The 24,190-nt window shown below is 40.1% G+C and overlaps 1 protein-coding gene across 1 annotated transcript in view; it reads right to left on the bottom strand.

Moving 5' to 3' along the window:
- The window catches only part of LOC109913513 (transmembrane protein 135-like), a gene marked incomplete at its 5' end in the record, with an annotated part of 39,726 nt that extends 16,202 nt beyond the window's left edge, over positions 1-23,524 (bottom strand). The window contains 3 exons of the mRNA XM_048592194.1: positions 5,773-5,940; positions 10,693-10,762; positions 23,504-23,524. Coding sequence (XP_048448151.1) covers positions 5,773-5,940; positions 10,693-10,762; positions 23,504-23,524 — 259 coding nt within the window. The remainder of the gene's footprint in view (positions 1-5,772; positions 5,941-10,692; positions 10,763-23,503) is intronic.
- Positions 23,525-24,190: the final 666 nt, after the last annotated feature.

The raw sequence follows: 24,190 nt of genomic DNA, 5'->3' as shown, positions 1-24,190 counted from the left end.
TGAGGAAGGGTCACCGGACCCGAAACGTTAACTCTATTTTCTCCTTCACAGATGCTGCCAGACCTGCTGAGCTTTTCCAGCAACTTTGTTTTTGTTCCTGATTTACAGCATCCGCAGTTCTTTTGGTTTTTATTTCAATACCAAGTCTCTCTTGTAGTGAAATAAAACAAAGAACTGGATATCTGAAACAAAATCAGAAACTGCTGGAGAAACTCAGCAGGTCTGGCAGCATTTGTGGAGGGGAAAAATAGTTAATATTTTCAGTCCAGTGACTCTTTGCCAGAACTGAATGCAGCTAGGAAATGGTGGTATTTATTGAGGACAGGATGGGGGAGCAGCAAGAATGAGAGCAAGAGAGAGCAAGGGAGAGAGCAATAGTGAATTATTGTGAAAGTATGAATTGTTGAAAGTGTTGGTTGCACTGAAATGAACTCATACAGAACAGGATGGGGCTGGGAAGGGAAACAGTGTCGGGAGTTAGGTGATGAACATGGTGGAAGATGCTGACATTCTGAATTTGTTAAACTCAATGTTGAATCCTGAGGCTTGTAAGGTATGTAAGCATAAGATGAAGTGTTGTTCCTCCAGTGTGCATTGAGCTTCGCTGAAGCATTGCAGCAGGCCTCAGACAAAAATGTTGGCAAGGAAACATGGTGGTTCACTGAAGTGGCAGGCAATTGAAAGCTTGGGGTCATTTTTACAGGCACAGTGCAGGTACTCCACGAAGTGGACACCCAGTTTGTGTTTCGTCTCCCCAGTGTAGAATATACCACATTGTGAGCAGCGAACCGGTTAGCTTAGTTTGAGTGATACATCTCTGGCAAATCACTGCTTCACCTGGAATGTGTTTGGGGCAATGGATAGTGAAGAGGGAGGTGGTAATGGGCAATGGTTGCAGCTTTTGTGATTCAATGAGAAGGTGCTATGGAGGTGTGAGGTGGTATTGGGAGTGGACCAGGGTAGCCTGGAGGAAACAGTCCCTGGTAATGTTGACATGGGAGGGGATGGCAACATGTCTAGTGGTGGCATCCCCGCTGGAGTTGACGGAAACAGCAATTTATGATCCTTTGGACAGTGAGGCTGGTGACGTGGAAAGTGAGGACAATGTGTCCTTTCATTGTTGTGGGAGGGAAGGAAAGGGGTGAGGGTATTAGTGTGGGAAATGGGTCAGACACGGCTGAGTGCCCTTTCAACCATGGTGACAGGGAATCCTCAATTGAGGAAACTGTTTGATGTGTCTGAGATCCCTAAGCGGAAGATGTTATCATCAGAACAGCTGAATGGAGTCAGAGAAACTCTCCTATAGTGCCACTTGTGGAGGAGCAAGAAACGCTAGACAGGATATTACTGACTTCTGCAGTCACTGTGCAGTTTACACTTTAATTATTAAAAGTGATGTCAGCCTCACTATTACTTGTATTGTAAAATATGATCCATTATGATAAAAAAACTAACTCATTATGATCAGTTATGATTTTCATTTTCTTTTCACCTAAGCTAAGTTTTCAATCTTATAAAACCTCCATTATCAAATCTGCTTATTTCCGTTGCAATAATATCAACTGTTCCTACTTCACTTCAGATCATTCTGATGAAATTCTCACCCATGATTTTGTTCCCTCCAGGAAAACGATTCTTATGTCATCTGACTCACATCATTATAATCTTAATCTTCAGCTCAAGCAAAACTCTGCTACTCATATCCTAACCAAACAAAATCCCAGTGTCTTATTACCCTGAATTCACCAATGTAGATTGGTTCCCAGATCACCAAAACCTCAAATTTAAAAACTGTCATTGCGTTGAGTCATACAGCACAGAAACCGACCCTTCGGCCCATCCTGCCTATGCCAACCAAGTTTCCCAAACTAAACTTCTCCCACTTGCCTGCATTTGGCTCATATCTCTCGAAACCTTTTCAATTCATGTACCGGTCCAAATGTCTTTTCAATGTTGTAACTGTACCTGCATCTGCCACTCCCTCTGGCTGTTTATTCCACTTGCTATGTGAAAAAGTTGCCCCTCAGGTCCCTTTTAAATCTTTCTCCTCTCACATTAAAATTATGCTCCCTAGTTTTGATCTCCCCAACCCTAGGGAAATGACCTTTGTTATTCGCCTTATCTATGACCCACAGAATTTTAAAAACCTCTATAAGGTCACCCCTCAAACTCCTACACTCCTGGGGGAAAAAAAGTCCGAGCCTATCCAATCTTTCCTTATAACTCAAACCCTCCAGTGCCAGCAACATTCTCGTAAATCTTTTCTGAACCCTCTCCATTTTACTAATGTCCTACCTATAACAGGGTGCCCAGAACTGGACACAGTACTTCAAAAGTGGCCTCACCAACATCCTATACTAGCTCAACATGACATCCCAACTCCAACACTCAATAGTCTGAGCAGTGAAGACAAGTGTGCTAAACACCTTCTTGACCACTTGTGGCGCAACTTTCAAAGAACTATGCACCTGAGCTCCTAGGTCCTTCTGTTCGACAACACTACCCACAGTCCTACCATAACTGTATAAGTCCTGCCCTTGCTCGCTTTATCAAAATGCAACACTTCACATTTATCCAAATTAAACTCCATCTGCCACTCCGCAGCCCATTGGCCCAATTGACCAAGATCCCTATGTAATCTTAGGTAACCTTCTTCACTGTCAACTGTACCTTGGTGTTACCCACAAACCTACTAACCATGCCTCCCAAATTTTCAACCAAATTATTTATATAAAAGACAAACAACAGTGGACCCAGCACCAATCCCTGTGGAACACTGCTGATCACGGGCCTCCAGCCCAAAAATAACCCTCCATCACCAGCCTCTGTCTCCTACTGTGAAGCCAATTTTGTATCCAATTGACAAGCTCTTCCTGAATTCCATGTGATCTAAACAGTCAACCATGTGGAACCTCGTCAAAGGGTTTCTTCAATTTCCTCCAAACCTACAACCATGCAAAAATTCTGTATTTGTCCTATTCTGGCTGCATGCATATTAAAATTCCTTTAACCTACCTCTGGCAGCCATGCTTTCATCTGTCTAGCCTCCAAATTCTGGAATTCCTTCTCTAAACGTCTCTGCATACTTTAAGGTGCTTTTTAAAACCTACTACTTTGACATAACTTTTGGTTCATTGTTCTGAAATTTTCTTAGTGACTTTCCCACCTGTTAACAAAGCATTAAGACTTCTAGATGGTGCAACAAGTAGAAGTTTAATATTCAAAATTGTTTCTTCATCAGTTCCCAAGATATAAAGAGAACAAGTTGGAGGAGTTTTAAAATTTGTCTTTTGATACAAATAGGACGTTTAAATTTTTTGCATACCTCTGAATCTAATGTAAATGATTCCAAATATGAATAAAGGCAGCAGCCTAAGGATCAATGATTCAATGCTTCTTTCAAAACGCTTTTATGTCAATTATTCACTGGGGCTCAAAGTTTAAACTGCAAGAAACATTATCTCCGTAATGTTAAATATAACAAATCCTGGTTAAATAAAAGCAAATATGCAAATACAGTTACATATTTGACAGCCTGTTTTGTATTTAAACTAGGGCTGACTCTGCACATGCTTCTGAAATGGTGAAAGACATTTCTTGTGATGTAAAAAACTTTTCATAATATCTTAATTCACCCTAAAGTGAAATGTAGCAAGATCTCACAAAAATAGGACCTAACATCGATTATATGAACTATTTGCTCCATTGTACTGCAATACGCCTGTTGTATTAATACTGCACCTTGAACACGTTTTGTATAATCTTACAACAGGAATCAACTCTACTAAATGCTTCTTTAACATTGCTGTCCAACTTGTATGTTTTATTCCATAAGTAATTGATCACATATGGTAAATCAATAAAGGGGGTAAAAATGAAACAGAGATAGTAGGAACTGCAGATGCTGGAGAATCCGAGACAACAAGGTGCAGAGCTGGATGAACACAGCAGGCCGAGCAGCATCATAGGAGCAGAAAAGTCTAGTTTTCAGATTAATTGGAGTTAAAGCATTGAAGAATGATGAATCCAGGGGTAAATCCTCACTTTAAACTCAGAAAAAGTGCAACTACAGCATGACAAGTTGGCTGACAGTTTTTATTTTAAACATGGTGTTAGGAATTTATAATGCAAAAGTTGGCATGAAATAGATAAATATGAAATATTTATTCTCAAAAAGATGATAGTCATGAGAAATTTGATATTTACACTACAAGTTGAAAGTTTAAGCGAGATTTGGAAGGAATGGTCTAGTGTCACTGAACTGAATATTGCAGCATGCATAATTAATCAATGGGAAGATGTAGGTTTGGCACTCATGCTGCTCTGCATCCAATCTTAGTCATGAACAAAACCACAGAAACAAATAAGGCTATAGACAGATCATTTAACCGATCATGGCTGATGAGAAAGTTCTGTTTATTTCCCATAATTCTATATTTAAATATTTATTCAATTTTCCTTCAAAACTAGAATGGGCTTTACCCTAAGTATGACGACACCCTATAGAAGGTTCTCGTAAGTACAAACGTTAACAACGACAAATTTTAAACTGTCACAACAATTTACATGTTAGGAGGGAAAAAGGTGCTGACTGGTTGGCAAGTCAACCCTGATTAGTGAAGATTTTATCATGACAAAGGTAATGGGGGACTATAGGCTCCCAAAATTCCGGACTAATCCAATAAAGGGACCACAATTGAACACAGTTCTTCTTTATTGTAGAGAATGCATCCATATTTGAATGTACATTGCATCCAGCAAGCGTAAATGACCTATCAAAACATTTCAAATGATTTTAAAACAATTAAATGTCAATTCAGCTTTTTTCAGGGCAAATGGAGTATTTCAAATCCATTCCATAGGATTTTACTGTATACAAAGATGTCGCTCAGTCTGTTGTGCCTTAGTCAACTGTCTGCAAGACCAGTAATGCTTTGCTCCAGACGCCATTTTTTTTTGTCGACAACCATGGAAACTCTTTAATCTCAAATACCTGTCTAACTTGCTTTCAAAAGTGTTTATGGAATGAGTTTTCACCAATTTTTCAGGTAGCTTATACCAGGGTCCCAACATCTCTTTTGAAACATTTTTCCTCATTTCCCCTTTAAATCTTTCCAATGATTTTGAATCTATAACTTCTAATTATTAGCCAACTTATTTAGGGGAATAATTTTTCTCTATCTATTCCATAAAAATCTCTTCTTATACAGAAAACTTCTTAACTTTCATAGTTCCAAGGAGAAAATCTATAACACTTTATCACAATAATTTCTCATTCCTATAATCATTTTGGTGAACACATATTGTAGGCCCACCAAGACCCTAAACATGTTTTAATATGGTGCTAGTACAAAACGAACATATTACTATTTGTACTTTCAGATAACAAAATATATTATTGCTTCTTCATGAATGTAAATGCACTGTTTTACCTTCCTACACATTTTGCGTAACCAAAACATTCAATGGAGTCTGTACTTTCTACAGGAATCATACCTCTTAATTTTGGTTTTTGCATTTGTTTTATGCATTTGTCAATCTTTGTTCAATGTATTCTCAAACTGTTTCCACAAAGCTTCAAATTTCCCTAGTCATTCATTCTAAAGAAGGTAAGAAATATGGAATTTATCAATTTCCATTCCTTTGTGCACTTTATTGTCACAATGTTGACTCCACTGACATTCTGATTAATAATGTCCAAATGTTGTCAAAACTGAAATTTCCCAGTATTTCAATTTCATAAATCGAGTAAACCATTAATAAAGTTGTTACCTTGTAAATACTGACAAAAGATCCTAGAAATGCTCCAAGCTGGAAGTTTTCTTTATTGTACAAAGCAGACAATAGCCAAGATGGCTTTGTAAACAGGTGTCTAAGTGCTGATGGAATACGAAGGCAGCACTGAATTAAGTAGCCAACACTGAACATCCGTATAAAACCCTGGAAAATAGATTTAAAAGAAAAAGTGACATTTCAGGCATCGAGTTACATTTTCTCTATCACTCTAACCCCTACTGCAAAACAGAACTTTGTAAAAAGCAAGTACAAAACGAATAATGGGTGCTTTATAAATCAAACAAAGGCTAGGATCAGGCTGCGATAATTGATTTAACTAATGCAGCCCTTATAAGTGTTCACTTCGAACAAAGCTTCAAATAGCATTGTACTGAACTGACGTTAACTTCACGAAAATAGTGCTTTTTGCTATTATCCAAGTTATTATAATAGTGTTGTGGCTGTTATTGCAAAGAAACCAATATTTGAATTTAATTAAAAAAAAACAAAGCAAAAAAAATCACCGTGAAGCAACCAGATTGACATAAGAACTGTTCTAAACATTACAATGTCTAGGATGGTTATGCTTTAAACTGTCTTTCTGTTTAAGGTAAAACGAATGCTCTCGAAAGAAGGAATAATGTTACTCGTATTAAAGACTCATGTAATTTGGTTACCATGATGACAATGGACCTACTTCAAGCCTGACTGAAAGTCTGTTTGTGTTTTAAAATCAAAACATGAATGAAAAGATAGCAATTCTGGCTGCTTGCAGACTAAAGGGCTGTCAGAATCAGTCATAAACAACATTTTGAGGAAACTGATGCAGCTACATGATGCTGAAGAAAAAGCTTGTTTTTTGGGGAATAACCAAGTGAAGCACATTTGAGGAAATCACCATTGTGAAGAGTTAGAGATCACAGAACCGCCAGAGGAAACCATGCAAAGTCTATTCAAATATATTCAAAGCACTGAGTGATGTGAACTCTGATTATGAGAAAGCTGGAAGATTCACTTTATGAGAAAGGGGAAAAAGGACCCTGTTAGAGCTGAAAGGAATTTTGGACTTTAATTCAAGACTACAGGCTAGATCTTACATGCCTCTGCCAATTGACTTTTCAGTAGGGGGCAGGAAGGCACATATAATCGGTAAATAGGTCAGGTGAGTAGCCCACAATTTCCATCCACGTCCAAGCTCACCCAATAAACTGTCATGTTGTTGTCAGGGTACAAAACTGGCAGGCAGTCCCTTTGCTAAATAAATAAATAAACAAAGGCTAATTGAGATTGTTTAGTAAGCTTATTTTCCTGAATTATATGCTGCATGTGCTAAGATATGGCCAGCATGGACAAAGTGGTCAGGTCATATTTTTTATATGGACCACATAAAAGAACCAGGAAGTTTGGTCATTTGGGCAACATCCTGCCAAGGTGTCACCCCCAAAATTTTCTTCACCACCCTCAGGGTAGCATTGATCCTGTTTATGCTTCTTCCTGCAGCTAAGTAGCGTACCGATCACCTCATATTCCAGGTTGGCTGGCAGTTCCTCAGGGCAGGATCTCCTGCTACTGAGGGCCAGAAGTGCCACGGTTTAATTAAACCAGCCTGCTGTCATTGCCACAGGACAGGTTTCCTTGTAATATGTCAACTTTCAGCTGATTTTCCTCCTGGGAGGTAAAGTTGGGGTAGGGCAGGTGAGAAGTTCCCATCTACTGTAAAACACAGTTCTACAGGTCTACTGTGTGTAATACGATGTGTAAACACAATGTGGAGCTTTCAGAGATGACAAAGTGTGGAGCTGGAGGACCACAGCAGACCAGACAGCATCAGAGGAGCAAGAAAGTTGATGTTTCGGGGTGGGACCCTCTGATGCTGCCTGGCTTGCTGCGTACCTCCAGCTCCACACTTTGTTATCTCTGACTCCAACATCTGCTGTTCTTGCTATCTCCATGTGGAGTTTTCAGTTGAGTTAAGAAGTTAAGGAATGGATAAAATTTCTGTGATTTAATGCCTTCTTTCCTGTTTCCAAAATATTTATTGCCTATCAAGTAACATTTAGTCATATTGATTTTTACTTTGTTAGAAGAAAGATCTTAAAGTGTGAAATATTTCATATGGTTCTTTGCATAGGTCAAAGGGAAATTCATCTCAAGTTATCCTTCTCTCCAGGGAATCACAACAAATCCCAACTAGTTCATGTAAGCCTGGAGGGAAGGAAACTTGCTTGGTCTTTATATGTGACTCTAATCCACCACCAATATAGTTGACCCTTCTAATACGCAAATCAAGCCACTACACCCCCACAAGACACACAATTCTTCTTCCATACATTTGTTTACATAAATATACCAGAAGAAAGAAAAATGTATAAATGCTAGCAATGCAAAATAAACACAGAATGTCACTGAAAATCTATTTAAAGAGAAAAAAAGATATGATACTTTGGATATAAAGCTATTCTGACACAGGATAAATATCCAGAGCTTTGTAGTCTGTGACGGAAACAATGGGAATTTCAAGCATCTGTTGTTTTTAATCTGATTATATTGACTGACTATATCGACCTCTAATGCTATATGAGGCAGCAGTTAACTAAAAGCAGTGTCATTAGGAAATAGCTGCTTGGCTTTTGAAATGTTAATGAGCAGTATTGTTGGACAGCGGAACACTGATCAGCTGATCTGTAAAGTATGCCAATGCTCTTGTGGGATGCTCAGCCCCTCATCTTGTTCAGAATGTATACCTGTATTGGTTTACGACTGGAGTTAACGATCTGACTTTATGCAATGGTCTATATTAATACTTTAAAAAGTTTCTTAACGAGCTACTGGCCCTAACAAGCCATCCTTCTGAAATAACAACACTTGGATTATTTGATCCCAGAACCTCAGAAGGTTGGAAGAGTCCTTCTATATTCTGACAGAAGGTTATTGACTTGAAATATCAACTACGAACATACGAATAAGGAGGAGTAAGTCAATCAGCCCCTTTCCAGGCTTCTCTCCATTTAAAAGATCATAACTGATCTGATTACAACTTCAAATCCGCATTCTTGTCTACACTTAGTAATTCCCTTGCTTAACAAGGCTCTATCCATCTCTACCTTAAAAATATCCAAGGACTCTGCTTCCACTACTTTTTCAGGAACAGTGTGTTCCAAAGATTTGTGAACCTCTGAAAGGAAAAGAAAATCTCATCTCTAACTTAAATAGGAATCCCCGACTTTTAAACAGTAGACCCCAGTTCTAGATTCTCCAGAAGAGGAAACATATTCTCCTCACTGAAATTGCATAGCAGTGCATGTGGGCAATTTTGGAGGCTAGTTCATACTTTACATGCTTTAGAATTCCTGCTTCAGCCATGAAATAATGCATTCTTAAGGATGAACATAATGTTGCATAATGAAAATATATTGTGTTGTGAAAATTCAGCAGTCTGACAACACCTATGAAGGAAGAAACAGACTGAGTGCAACAAAATACCTTGCAAGTAGTACTTGCAATATAGTGGCATTCAACTAATTAAGAAAGCAAAAGTGTTCACAAAGAAAACAAACAACTATTCAGGAGGGATACAAGTACGAATAGTGCAAAGTGAATTTCTTTCTTCAACTGGAATAGGTGGGGAAAATTATGAGGAAGAACCCACAATAGTCATTCAAAATATCTCATGGCAAACAACTCAGACCAGGGCTGGTTGGGGCTGCTGGCCTGTTGCCTTGATTTGGTTTGGTAAAACAAAAATACAGATAAGAGAAACAGAAGGAAAATAACTTAGGAAATAGGAAATCATATGCGCAATGTCCTCCACCAGGCATAACGGAAACATACAAAATACGTCAAAGCAGAACCTGATGTATGACGATGCTCAGGCATCAATGGAGTTAGCGAATGAACTGGTTTACTGTATGAAAGCCATGTTGATGTGATGTCACTGTTTAAAAAAACATGCAAATGCATGATGGCTGGAGCTCTGAAAAGTTTTATTTTCTGCAGATTAGCATTTCCAGCATCTACAGGCTTTTGTTTTTGTATGTAAGAACTTCAAATGCTTAAAAAGAAGCTAATGATTACAATATTATAAAAACAATATCATAATTTTAGTTCAAAGATAGTCAGAAATTAAAAACACCATAAAATATGGAGAACAGGGACCAAGTTAAAAATGGCTTTCATTCAAAATAGCTGAAAAAACATCAATTACCTCTCAAAGAAAAAAGAAGCATTGTACAGAAAGTTAAGGAACTAAAATAACTTATAGCTAAAACTTGGATGACAGCCCAGATTTCAACATGTTACAAGCCACACCAAATCACTTAGCCAGGATTTTTAACTTGCAAACAGAATAATTTTGTTTAGTTGAAACAACAGCTACCGACATTATGAGCTAACAAGGTGCAAAGCTGGATGAACACAGCAGACCAAGCAGCATCAGAGGAGCAGGAAGGCTGACGTTTCAGGCCTAGATCCTTCTTCAGAAATGGGGGAGGGGAAGGGGGTTCTGAAATAAATAGGGAGAGAGGGGAGGCGGATAGAAGATGGATAGAGGAGAAGATAGGTGGAGAGGAGACAGACAGGTCAAAGAGGCGGGGATGGAGCCAGTAGAGGAGAGTGTAGGTGGGGTGGTAGGGAGGGGATAGGTCAGTCCAGGGCGGACGGACAGGTCAAGGAGGCGGGATGAGGTCAGTAGGTAGGAGATGGGGGTGGGGCTTGGGGTGGGAGGAGGGGATAGGTGGGAGGAAGGACAGGTTAGGGAGGCGGGGACGAGCTGGACTGGTTTTGGGATGCGGTAGGGGGAGGGGAGATTTTGAAGCTTGTGAAGTCCACATTATGAGCTACATTGTTAATTGCAAAATGGTCATGCTCTGTCACTTATGCTAATCAAGTGTTGCTAGTTTTAATTAAAAAAATACTCACTTTAATGCAGTAGGAGATACAGTTGTCCTCATAATGTTTACAACATCTGTGCCTTGGGCCATGCTTGCAGCTGAATTAAAATAAAACTTTTAAACATCCAATCCCATCAATTACAGTATATTTTAAATAGAAATCCAAATATTTATAATGCAGGAGTTATATTTTTGTTCTGAGTGATATTAGCTATCATATTACATATACATGTTGCACAACTTTTAAGACACAGTTTTGCTAATTGATGAAACACAGTGAAAGGGTCAATATATATTCTACCCTCTACATCAGACTTCCATTGTGCTCATTGTACATGGTTGGTTATTAAATACATGACAATTTAATGTACCTCATAAAACTAAATGAACGAGCAGCACTATACCTGCTGAATTTCAACTGACAACACTAATAAATTAAATGGCGTGCTAGCCTTAAATCAGGGCAGGAAAATACTAAGTCATACATCATATTACAAGCAGCACTCTCAGATTCTGTGATTAAAGGTCAACTAAAGAAAACTAAAGCTTCACAATGTGCGATTATTTCATGTTTCCAGTTCATTATTAAAGCCAGAATTTCTCTGGACAGCTGTACCAACAGTTTGTGTAAGTGTTTCACTGGAAGGTATCCTTTGGTATGCTCCAGTCCCATTCCTGACTTCAGTTCATCTTTCCTAACATGGAAATAATGTGAAGTAGACAGTTATGCTATGTAGTAAGCCATCATCTTCAGAGGTTATACTGGGAATATATTGCCAGGCTGGGCAGAATTTTGAAGATGAAGACATGGAGTTTTAACTCAATTCACTGGTGAATAGGAGTCAGTGAAAGTCAAAGCTACAGATGACTGTTTTAGATAAATAAGGTCAAGCTGGAGTGATTAGAGGGTAAAAGATAGAAATCCAGAAAGAAGAATGTTCCAGAGTCCTTAAAGTATGGCAAAAATTCTGATGGTGATAGGATAAGCAGAGCAAATGTACTCTGCAATATAATTATGGTCTAAAATAGTCAGATTAAGAAAATGAATGTGGCATCCGTTCCAAGCTTCTGCTGATGCTTTTATATAACTGATTCAAGGAGATCTGAGAAAGCAGTTTAGGGTGCAAAATCTCAGGTTTGGTACATTTTGATTTGAAGCCACCATTCACATTCCCCTCTGATGGAACACCAGACAAAAAAGTAATGGAAATTGAATACTTAACCGGATATGAATTGGTGTCCATTTGTGCAGTTACAGTTAATTATTAGTAGTTACTAACCTTGATCATATGTCTGCTCGAGCCATTATGATACATATAATGGCACACATATTTCAGATCAGGGTTGGAAACCTGCTAAATTTTCCCAAAAATTGGTTTTAAACTCTGAAATTTCATGGAGGGTTTCGCTCCACAAGCAAGTTCTCTCATACAATTCCCCACTGCTTACCATATTGAATATACACCTCAGCCCTATGGAACCATGCTTGCACTATCGTGAGCTCACCAGTGGCAGAAGTATTCCCAGCTGCAGGATTATTTCAGGATTTCTGCCACTAGCGCCATGTTTAAAGCCCCACAATGCATCAGCTCAAAGGTTGCCAGCCGTTTACAGCATATGTAGTGGGATAGAAACCAATTAGCAAAGCTTCTGAAGGCAGACAAACTTAAAAATATATTGACACTTGAAACCATTACCTGTCTGATCAACTATCAATGTAGCTGCAGCTAAAGGTACAATGCTACAGAGGCTATCCATCCTTAACGCAACTCTCCCTAATGTTCATTGTAGTGTTACACCTTGTCATTGTTCAATGTGGGAGCAGCACATGTTGTCAAGAGCACGAGTGAGAGGGAAAAAGAGAGCACGAGCGAGAGGGAAAAAGAGAGCGCAAGCGAGAGGGAAAAGGAGTGAGAGACAGAGTGTGAGTGTGTACATACATACAATGGGCATTTAATTGTACTGGGAAAAGCATACACCATGTTGTAGACAACATGACCCTTCACATTCATATGTGAAAGCTTTAACATTTGTGAACTACTCGAAGAAATGACTGGGCACATCACGTAGCTTGAATAAATGTCAACCAACTGAATAAAACACAAAGCTATGAACAAAAATAATTTTATAATGCTATTTGTGCACTGTCGCTCTCTCTCTCTCCTACACACACTGGCTGACAGGGCTTTGATACCACTACGATCACATCTTCACCCCATCAAATCAGCATTCTGAAGAGACATCCTGATCCACTTGTCAATACTGTTCTACACCATTTGATTGACCTTGGTGTATCCTTTTGATAAAGTCAGTGAACTGAAGGATTCATTACATGCAAGGTAGATATCCAACCTTCGCTCTTATGCGTTACAGTATTTTGAGTTTGCACATTTTGACGTAAATATCAGACAAAATTCAGATTAGTGCCAGGTAGATTGTGACTGCTGAAAATGTTGTTGTATATTTTTTTTTGGTAACTTCAACACCCCACCCTTTTATTTCATATTTATCCCTCCCTTTCCTTTTCCAACTAGCCTGTGCGTGCAGGGAGGGTGGGCACACACGACCTGTGCTAAGATTTCCCGCAGGGACATCCCATACCACAGAGTCAACTGGCAGGAAAAATTACTTTTATTTTATTTTCTTTCTTTTACCATTCCACCCCACCCACCACCCCCCTCCTTTCTGCATAATATAGCTTCTGATAAATGGCTGCCTGAATCTGACAATTCTCCTATTTATTTAGGACTTGAATATTTTAGTTGTGTTGCATTGGAGCAACATTTCTGCTCTGCTAATGAAGAAATGGTATTTGCTCTTCCTGTCTCAGGTCAAATTAATCATCCTGTGGCCAACTCATTTCCTTAACCTCTAGTTAAAACAACTTTAGAAAAGGAAATCTTGGGACCCAACAGATTTGATGGCTTTCCTCTTATGCCTGAACATAGGGTTTAATTCGCACTCAAGTGAGTATGAGTGAGAGTCACAACACAAATCAGCAAGGGGTGATATACCAATCCTGCAATGATTAAGTTTTGTTTTGAAGTTGAGTTTCAGGCACATTCTTTGAATTAAGCAGTGACCAGTGTTTTACTCTGCAACTAACCCACATTAATCTTGTACTGACAATGGATGTCCAAAATAAAGATATGCTCTTTCCTTTCTGACCATCACCCTTCATCTCTATGAACGCTGATGCCATCACAAATTGAAAATAAAAATGTACTCTGCATCATTATTGCTTTAATAATAAACTACCTCTGTTCCATGATACATATTTTGAATTTATCTAAATGTAACTTTTATCCAGAAAAATATCTTTTGAAGCTCGACAGAAACAAGTGACAGAATAAGCCATTCAGCCCTCGAGCCTTCTCTACTATTCTACATGATGACATTTTCCTGCACTATCCCCATATCCCTCAATGTCATTGGTATCTAGAATTCTACTGATACTTGTCATGAACATACTGAATGACGGAGCTTTCACAGCTCTCCGGGTAGAGAATTCCAAAGAATTTCACCATCTGATTGAAACAATTCCTCTTCATTTCAGTCATAAATGGTTTTTCCATTATTTTGAGAATAAGCCTCTCATGATTTTATAACTCTCTATAAGGTCAGCCTCCGACAGTTCAAGGAAGAAAGTCCCAGCCTATCTAGTCACTCCTTAACTCAAACCCTCCAGTCTCAGTAACATCCTTGTAAATCTTTATTGCACTCTTTCCAGTTTAATAACATCCTTCCTATTGCAGGACAACCTGAATTGTCTGTAGTACTCCAAATGTGGCCTTATGTGGTCTTGTCCAGTTCTAATAGGACATCCCAACTCTTATATTCAATGCTCTGACCGATGAAGGCAAGCATGACAAATGCCTTCCTCATCATCCTGTCTATCTATGATGCCACTTTCAAGGAACTATGCACCTGCACCCCCAGATCTCTCTGTTCAACAACATTCCCCAAGGTCCTACCACTAACTGTGTAAGGCCTGCCCTGGTCTGTCTTACCAAAATGCAACAAATCACATTTACCTGAATCAAATTCCATCTGCTATCCCTCGGCCTTTGGCCCAGTTGATCAGGATCTCATAGATAACCTTCTTCACTCTCCACCAAACCACCAATTTTGGTGTCATCCGCAAACTTACTAACCATGCCTCCTATATTCTCATTGAAATAATTTACATAAGTGACAAACAACAGTCGGACCTAACTGATCCTTGCGCCACACTGCTGGTCACAAGCCTCCAGGCTGAACAACAACCCTGTACCACTACTCTCACTCATACTGTCAAACCAATCTTGCATCCAATAGGTTAGCTTTCCCTCTCCCTGGATCCCACTGATCTTTTGTTACTAACCAGTCTACCATGCGGAACCTTGTCAAAGGCCAAATGAAGTTCATGTAGGCAACATCTACCACTCTGCCTTCATTGAATTTTTTGAAGGGGTGACCAAGAAGATCAACTTGAGACATGACTTCCCACACACAAACCCATATTGACAATCTCTAATCAGTCCTTGCCTTTCCAAATTCATATAGATCCTGTTTCTCAGAATCCCCTCTAACTGCATACCCACCGCTGATGTTAGGCTCACCAATCTGTGGTTCCCTGGCTTTTCCTTGTAGCCTTTCTTAAATAATGGCACAACATTAGCCACTGTCCAGTCCTCCAGCACCTCACCCATCACCATCAGTGATACAAACATTTCCGCTAGGGGCCCCAAAATTTCTTCCCTAGTTTCCCACAGTGTCCCGGGAAACACTTGATCAGGTCCTGGGAAGTTATCTATCTTTACAGATTTTAAAACCTCCAGCACCTCCTCTTCTGAAATGTGGACTCTTCAAGACATTACTATTTATTTCCCCGAGTTGCCTAGCTCCCGTGTCTTTCTCCATAGTGAATGCTGTCGAGAAATATTCACTTAGGATCTCACCAATGCCTGTGGTTCCACAAATAGATGACCTTATTGTTCTTTAAAGGGGCTCTATTCTCTCCCGAGTTACTCTTTTGCCCTTAAGCTACTTGTAGAATCTCTTTGGCTTCTCCTTTACTTTATCTGCCAAAGCTATCTCATGTCCCCTTTTTGCCCTCCTGATTTCCCTCTTAAGCATACTCCTGTAGCCCCGAAACTCCTCAAGGGATTCACTTGATCCCAGCTGTCTATACCTGACATATGCCTCCTTCTTGACCAGAGCTTCAAGATCTCTAGTGATCTAGTGTTCCCCCTACACCTGCCAGCCATGCCCTTCACGCTAACAGGAACATGCTAGCCCTGAACTCTCATTATCTCACTGTTGGAAGTCTCCAACTTGCCAGGTGTCCCTTTACCTGCAAATAGCTCCCCTAATCAACTTTTGAAAGTTCCTGTCTACCTCCATCAAAATTGGCCTTGCCCCAATTTAGAACTTTAACTTGTGGACCAGACCCCATCTTTTCCATAACTATTTAAAATCTAATAGAATTATGGTCATTGGTGCCAAAGTGCTCCCTCGCTAACATCTCAGTCAGAGATAGTAGGAAATGCCAATGCTGGAGTCTGAGATAACAAGGTGTGGAGCTGAAGAAGGGTCCAGACCCGAAACGTCAGCTTTCCTGCTCTTCTGATGCTGTCTGGCCTGCAGTATTCCTCCAGCTCAACACCTCAATCATTTGCCCTGCCTTATTTCCCAAGAGGAGGTCGAGTCTTGCCCCTTCTCTTGTAGGGCCATCTACATATTGATTGAGAAAATTTTCCTGAACACACTTAACAAATTGCTCCTCAGCCAAACTCTTAACACAACGACAGTCCCAGTCTGTGTTTGGAAAGTTAAAATCCCCTACCATTACAACCATATTATTCTTAGCCATCCACAAACTTCGTACATATTTGCTCCTCAAATTCCCACTGACTACTTGGGGGAGGGTGGGGCCTACAATCCCATTAAAGTGATCAGCCCCTTGTAATTGCTCAACTTTATCCATATAGCTTTATTGGACGATCCCCTAGGAATATCCTCTCTAAGTACTACCGCGATGTTTTCCCTAATCAAAAGCACCACTCCATCTCCTCTTTTGCCCCCTCCCACCCTCCGTCCTTCGTATAACATCTGTGTCCTCTAACAGTGAACTGCTAGTCCTGTCCCTCCCTCAGCCATGTTTCTACAACAGCTATCCCAGCCCCACGTTCCCACCCTTGCCCTGAATTCATCTGCCTTACCTGTCAGGCCTCTTGTATTCAAGTGAATAGTTTAATTCATCAGTCTTCCCTCATTCCCTGCTATGCTCTTGTCTGCCTTGTCTATTTAATTTGCTCTTTAACTTCTGTACTAGCCGCAAACTTCTCTTGTGAGTCATGACAATTTAGGGTCCATCCCCTTCCAGGCAAGTTTAAACCCTGCTGAGTAGCTCTAGCAAATCTCCCCACCAGGATATTGGTCCCCATTTAGTTCAGGTGCAACCTATTCCTCTTGTACAGGTCACCTCGGCACCAGAAGAAATCTCAATGCTCCAAAACTCTCAATTCCTGCCCCAACTCCTCCGCCACGCTTTCATCTGCCCTTTCCTCCTATTCCAACTCACACTAGCACGTGGCACCAGGAGTAATCCATAGATTACTACCCTTGAGGTCCTGCTTTTTAAGCGCCTGCCTAACTTCCTATATTCACTCCACCGGACCTCATTCCTTTGCGCACCTTTGTACCAATGACTTGGATAGACAATGACATTTGGCTGCTCGTGCTCCCCCTTGAGAATTTGCTGCAACCGTTCTGAGATGTCCTTGAGCCTGGCACCAAGGAGGCAAGACACCATCCTGGAGTCTCTCTTGTGACTGCAGAAACACCAGGCTGTGGCCCTGACAAGAGGGTCCGCATCATAATTGTTCGCTTAGACTTTGCCATACCCTGTTTTACAGCAGAGCCAGTGATAGTGCTGAAGACCTAGCTGCTGCTGTTATTTTCCCTGAAAGGCTACCCCCCGACAAACAGTATGAAAAACGGTATACTTGTTTGAGAGAAAGACAGTCGCAGGAGACTCCTGCACTGCCTGCCTGCCTCTCCTGGCGGTTACCCATATACTTGACTGAACCTGTGGTGTGACCACCTCCCTGAAGCTACTATCTTTCATACTCTGTCTCCTGTTGTGCTCCTCAGTGTGTCCATTACCATTCCAAATGTCCACATGTTCTGAGAGGAGCTGCAGCCAGACACATTTCCTACAGACATAGTCACCAGTGACACTCAAATGCTTCCTGATGTTCCACATTTGACAGGAGGAGCATATTATTATACTGACTGCCATCTCCGCCCTTTTATTAATTAGCGGACCTAGAATCAAAAAGAGCTTACCTTGCCCTTACCTTGTTGCTGCTCGCTGTTTTTAAACAAAGCCTGATATTCACCTAGGCCTACCAGCAGCACTTCAACCACGGATCAGTTTCTCTCAAGAATGGCCAGAAGATGACACAGCATTGCCTCCCTCCCCGACACCCACACCCAGTTCATCTCCCAGCATTTTGACTCTCTGCAGCTCATGTTCCATGCTGGAGCACTTTAGGTCTTATTTTTAAACTTTAGGTCTGCCATAAAGGACCAGATTAAAACAGTTTATTTAATTAAAGTAATTAGCTTAATTAGCTGCTCTTTATGTGCTACAGCAGTAGGACAGCTTGTTACAACTTTCCTTAGGCCTGAAAGAAGAACAAAAAAATCTTAACTGTCCACCCTTCACGTATCCACAGTTTGCTAGATTTTAAGAAGGCAAATGATTAAGATTTATACCCTCCAACCGCAAGACTTAGCTCAACTCCCAGCATTTTCACTGTCCTGCTAACCCCAGGAATTAGTCTGGTGAATTTTTAAAGTACTCCTTCTTTGGAAAGCACATTGTTACTTAGTAGATCAAAACTGCATACAATAATCCAGGTGCAGTTTCACTAACAGTTCAATAGAATTGAAGCAAGACATCTTTACTCCTGCAACTTTTCTGAAAAAGCCAACATATCAGTTCCTGTCCTAGATGCATATTGCCCTTGTATGTTTGGCTTGCAATTACTCAAACAATGCTAACCCCTTTACTACAGAATCAAATTTCCCAAACCGTCATCATTCAAGAAATATTCGGCACCTCTGATTCTCCTGTCAAAGTTGAATACCTCACACCTATCTACATTATATGTTACCTGCCAATTCTTGACTCCTTTCCCACCTCCTCAAAACCCACAGCACCTAGTTTTGTGCATCCACAGATTTGGAAATATTACATTTGGTTTCAATATCCAAATGACTGATAAATATTGTGAACAGCTGTGGTTCAAGCACTGATTTACTAGTCACAGCCTGCCAACTGGAAAAAGATTTTATTCTTGTTCTCTGCTTTCGTTACTTTAACCAATCCTCAACTCACGCCAGTGTATTACCCCCATCCCATGTTCTCTTCATTTGTAGAGTAACATCTCGTGTGGGCCATTATCGAAAGCTTCTGAAAATCCAAATACAGTGCATCTTCCCTCCTTGTCCACACTGCTACTAACATCCTGAAAAACCACCAACAAGTTTGTCAACTAAGATTTCTCTTTCATGAATGCAATCAGAGTATTATTATTTCAATGTCTAGTTTCATATCCTTCATAATCAATTCCACTATTTGCTCTTCTAACAGATTTGCAGTTCCCTGTTTTCTCTCTCCTTTCTTAAACAATATGATTACATTTTCAGCCTTCTATTCTGCAGGTACCATTTCAGAATCAATAGAAAATTGAAAGATTATCAATTGTGCATCCATTATCACTATAACTACCTCTTTTAACACTGTAGGATGTAGACAGTCAGCACCCAGGGATTTGTCAACCTTCAGTCCCATTAATTTCTCCAGAGCTGCTTTTTGCTGTTGGTAATTTCTTTCAGTTCCTCACTTTCAGTTGACGCTTGGTTGTCTATTATTTCTGGAAAAGTTTGTACATCTTCCTCCACAAAGATAGGCAGCAGAACATACAATGGGAAACAGTGTCTCTGCCTGTGACAGGCTCATATTTTTCTTTACTTACGTTTTCCTTTTTACATAACTATAGCTGCTTTGACAATCCATTTTTATGTTCCCTGCTAGTTTATGTTTATGTTCAATTCTCCTTTTCTTTTATCAAATCCTGATAAACCAAAATAAACCAGAAGATAACAACAATAAATTGTTCTTAAAGTAGAGTAGCTTACTATTTCAAATTTATTTAATACAGTGCAATAGGGTAAAATGACAACAGACTAAAGATAATTAATGAAGCTGCCAGTAAATTCTAGGAACAGTATTTCTTCATTTGATAAAGCACTTCAAAGCTTTCTGCACTCAACATTCTATTCAAGAATTTCAGACCTTAATCGCTGCCCTCATTTTATTTTTGCTCTCTTTGCGGGCTTCAATTTTACTCTCATTTTATAGAAACATAGAATATCACAGCACAGAAGGTGGTTTTCAGCCTATTTTGTCTATGCCACCTCGAACAGCTGGAGCTTTATAGCTAGTACTGCACCCCCATCTTTTCCTTGAAGTCATACAAGTTTTTGTTTCACTTCAGGTATTATCCAATACCCTTTTGAAAGACATGACTGAATCTGCCTTCTCCACACACACACGCGCACACATGCACACAATTTATTCCAGTCTAACCTTTGGCTAGTTAGAAAGTATTTCGTTATGCCTCTGTTGCTTCTTTTACTGTTTGACTTAAACTGGTGCTCTCTGCACTCTGTTCTTCTGTCAACAGATACAGTTTTGCTCCATTTACTCTGTCCTGGTTCCTTAGGACTTTGTACATTCTATCAAACCTTCTCTTAGCAGCCCCAGCTTCTCAATTCTATGCTGTAACTGAAGTCCCCCATTCCTGGAGGTACTTGTGTAAATCTTTTCTGGAACCTCTCTAATGCCATCGTAACATTTCTGAAGTGCGATGCTCAGAACAGGACATAAAACTCCACTGAGGCCAAACTATTATTTTGCAATGGGTCACCATAACTTTCGTGCATTTGTACTGCATAGCTGTACTTCTAAGGGTGCAGAGTCAGGAAACTATGCCCAAGGACAGATACAAGTCAGAATCAAGCTAGTTTCACACAGGGACTTAGCCAATGGCAGAAAAGGGTGGCTTTAAGCAAGGGTAATTAGAACTTGTGCAGTATGTTTAAATATTGTTAGATTTATCAAGTACTAGTAAGGTTTATCTATAGTTGTAAATTTATTAAGCTAATGCCAAGTAAAAGTGTAAGCAAATACAAATATACAACAAAGTCAGAGTTAACCCAGACTTAGACATTTACAGCATAAAAATTTAACCATTTGTGTCAGCACCAGTCTGCAAAAGGTCTGACAATAATAACTGCATTATCCAGCTGTAAGCTCATAGGTTTGGAGGCTAAAGCAATGCAATTGAATATCTAAATATTGCTTAAATGTCACAACAGTTTCTGACTCAACGACTCCTTCAGACAGTGTGCGCCCACCCACTGGATGAAAGGATTTTTGAATAACTTAAGAGAAGTAAGGTGAAGACATGGCAGGCAGCTTGGTCATGTGGAGTGCATGCCGGCAGTATGTCAGAAGCCATGGATGCTACCAGCAACCTACACAACCGCATATTGAAACTGTCACCAACTGCAGAAACTTGAGATCCGGGTTTCTGTTCTTACAAGCAATGGCAGGAATCACTGTGGCACATCCATAAGGCTGAGAGTTATGTGGATAGCATGCTCATAGTGGTGGTCACATGGCAGGCCAGGAGCAAGCAGGCACAAAGGGAATGGGTGACTACCAGGCAGTCCAAGAAACTAGGAAGGTAGTGCAGGAGACCCCCTAGGTCTCACTTACTAATTGTTTTTCTGTTTAAGATATTGATAAGGGTATTGGTTCCTTAGAAGAGAACAATCAGAGCGAAGTTTGTGGTTCTAAGGATGGTTCAGCTATCCACGAAGGGAAAGAGAGGTGAAGAGCAGTAATGATAGGGGTTTCATTAGTTAGGGGAACAGAGATGAGTCACTGTTGCCATCAATGTGACTTCAGGCTGGCATGTTGAATCCTTTATATCAGGATCAAGGATGTCATGGAGCAGGACCACAGCCTGGAGGGTGGAAGTAGCCATAAGCTATGATTCCCAATTTGGCCAATGATATGGGTAGGCAAGGGAATGAGGACGTCAAAGCAGATTGCAGTGAGCTAGAAAGGTGATTGAAAAGCAGAATCTCTAAAGCAATAATCTTAGGATTATTTCTTTCTCCTCGAGCTAGTGCATAGAGAAATATTGTACAAGAATTGAGTGATTGGACACTTGGCTGTAAAACAAAATTGGACGGAGGACATAAGACACTGGAAACATTGAGACGAGTCTGGGGTTGGTGGGGCCTGTACAAGATGGTCAGGCTGCATTCCAACAGGACTGGGATTTGTATCTTCACAGGGAGACCTGCTGCTGCTTAAACTAGGGTATAAATTGGATTGAAAGGGGAGCCCTGTTTCAAGGGAACTACAATTAGCATGAGTAGAAAAGTAGAAGACAGGTGAAACATAGATAAGCATCAATAGGATTGGATGAAAGAAAATCATAGAAAAGAAAGCAAAATTAAAAACACTCTATATTATGCTTGTGGCATTAAAAAAGTTTGAGGATTTGAATGCACAAAGTGAAGTACATTAGTATTATTTAATTGTCATTATGGAAATGTAGCTGCAGGGCAATCAGGACTCAGATCTGAACATGAAAGGATCTTGGATATTTAGGAACATAAGCAAGGAAGGAAAATGACGGGGTGTAGGAATTTTAATAAAGGTTGAGATCAGTACATTAGTGAGACAGGATCTTAGATTAAAGGATCAAATGTGGATTCTATGTATGGAGCTAAGGAACTGCAAAGGACTAAAAATTGTGGGATATGTTAAAAAGCCACCAAGCTGTTGGATAAATTTGAGCACAGTATAAATCATGAAATTAGAGATGCATATAAGGTGGCTAATGCAGCAATAACAGGTGACTTCAATTAACATAGACTGGCTTACACAAATGAGCAAAAATACTGTAGGATTGAGCAAAAATCGTCATCATCTAAAAAACTAGACAAGACCCTAGATTTGTCTAACATCTAAAATACTGCACAAATTCCTGGGCTCAGGCTGCAAACACACAACACAGCCAGAATAATTTCTGTCAGGGACTGTTGTTCAGCCAGAAATTCTAATTTACACTCCATTCTATAAGAACAATCCATCAAACTGAACACTCTAGACCGACTAACTTTTACACCTCGGGCTACACAGCACAGACAGTATAGGGCCTACACAGACACCAAATATTCAACTTCAATCAAAATCCATTCACAAAGACACCAGACATTCAACTTCAATAAAAATCCATTCACACATACTCTTAACTTTTGGGAAGCCAATCGACTTCAAAAGGGAACAGCAGAAACACAATGGCGAACACAGATTTGGCAAAAAGGTAAGGGGCCCACAATCAGTATAATTGCTGCGATTCCCAGATGAGATCCCAGCAGCTATTCCCAGACGAGTTGTAGCGAGCTATTCCCCAGGAGGCATTCCAAAGAGCTATCCCCAGAAACTTTCTGAGGAGCCAACAGCTAATTCTGCCAGCTATTTCCAAGAGTTATCTACAGAAAGGGGACCCTAACAGCAACTCTGAGAGCCACCGACACAGGTCTGTTCCGAACCAGGGGAACCAAGAGCAACCAACCACGACCAGCAGACCCAAGAACCGACAACTCAGAAAACCAACCAACATCAGAAGGCCTCAGACATGCCCTGAAGTGAAAATCAGGGCTGCAAAACCACCAGAAACTAAGGAAAACCAAGTACTTACCCAATAGATCCACTATGTATCCTTCCGCATCAGCGGACTCAACCCAGACTGAAAGCCTACGCCATCCAAAGTCTTCATCCAGGCACTGGTACGGCAAGCAGGAACAGCCAGCTGTACTTCAAAATCATGTTTTCCTCAGTGGTGAGCTTAAACTCCTCAGACCCCAAAGTTTCCAACCTAGCTAGTAGGGAGTGGAAGGCAGGTGGTGACGGTGCATGGAACCTTAAGAGTAGGAAGCCTGATTAAAGTTTCTGTGACTAAAACTGTTGTTTTAGGTTCTAAAAATGTTTAATCTGCGTTTAATTAAATAGTGTATTTAACTACTGTCCTCTGTATAAATAATTATGTTAATTTCACTGGTTCATTGTTTTTATCTGTACAAGCTGTATTATTCTTACCTTTCATATTTAAATAAACATAGAGATTCTTCTGCCCTGAAACACCTGTCTACTGCATTCTTCATTTAACATTCCCTAAATAAGTCCAGTGTCAAACCAGGAATCTGGGGGTGATTCGAACCACCAACAATCAGCAAATTACTGATTACCAACCAGAATCCTACAATACATTCCTTGAATGCACGTGAGATAGTTTCTGGAGCAAAATACAATGAGGAACCAACTAGGGATCAGGCTATTTTTCTTTTGATGTTGACTAATGAGAAACAGCTAATTAACATTACTGTAA

This window comes from Rhincodon typus, unplaced genomic scaffold (genome assembly GCF_021869965.1).
Source record: "Rhincodon typus isolate 14 unplaced genomic scaffold, sRhiTyp1.1 hic_rhity00000780, whole genome shotgun sequence".
NCBI classification, from domain to species: Eukaryota; Metazoa; Chordata; class Chondrichthyes; order Orectolobiformes; family Rhincodontidae; genus Rhincodon; species Rhincodon typus.
This window is presented reverse-complemented; position numbering and strand designations above follow the sequence as displayed.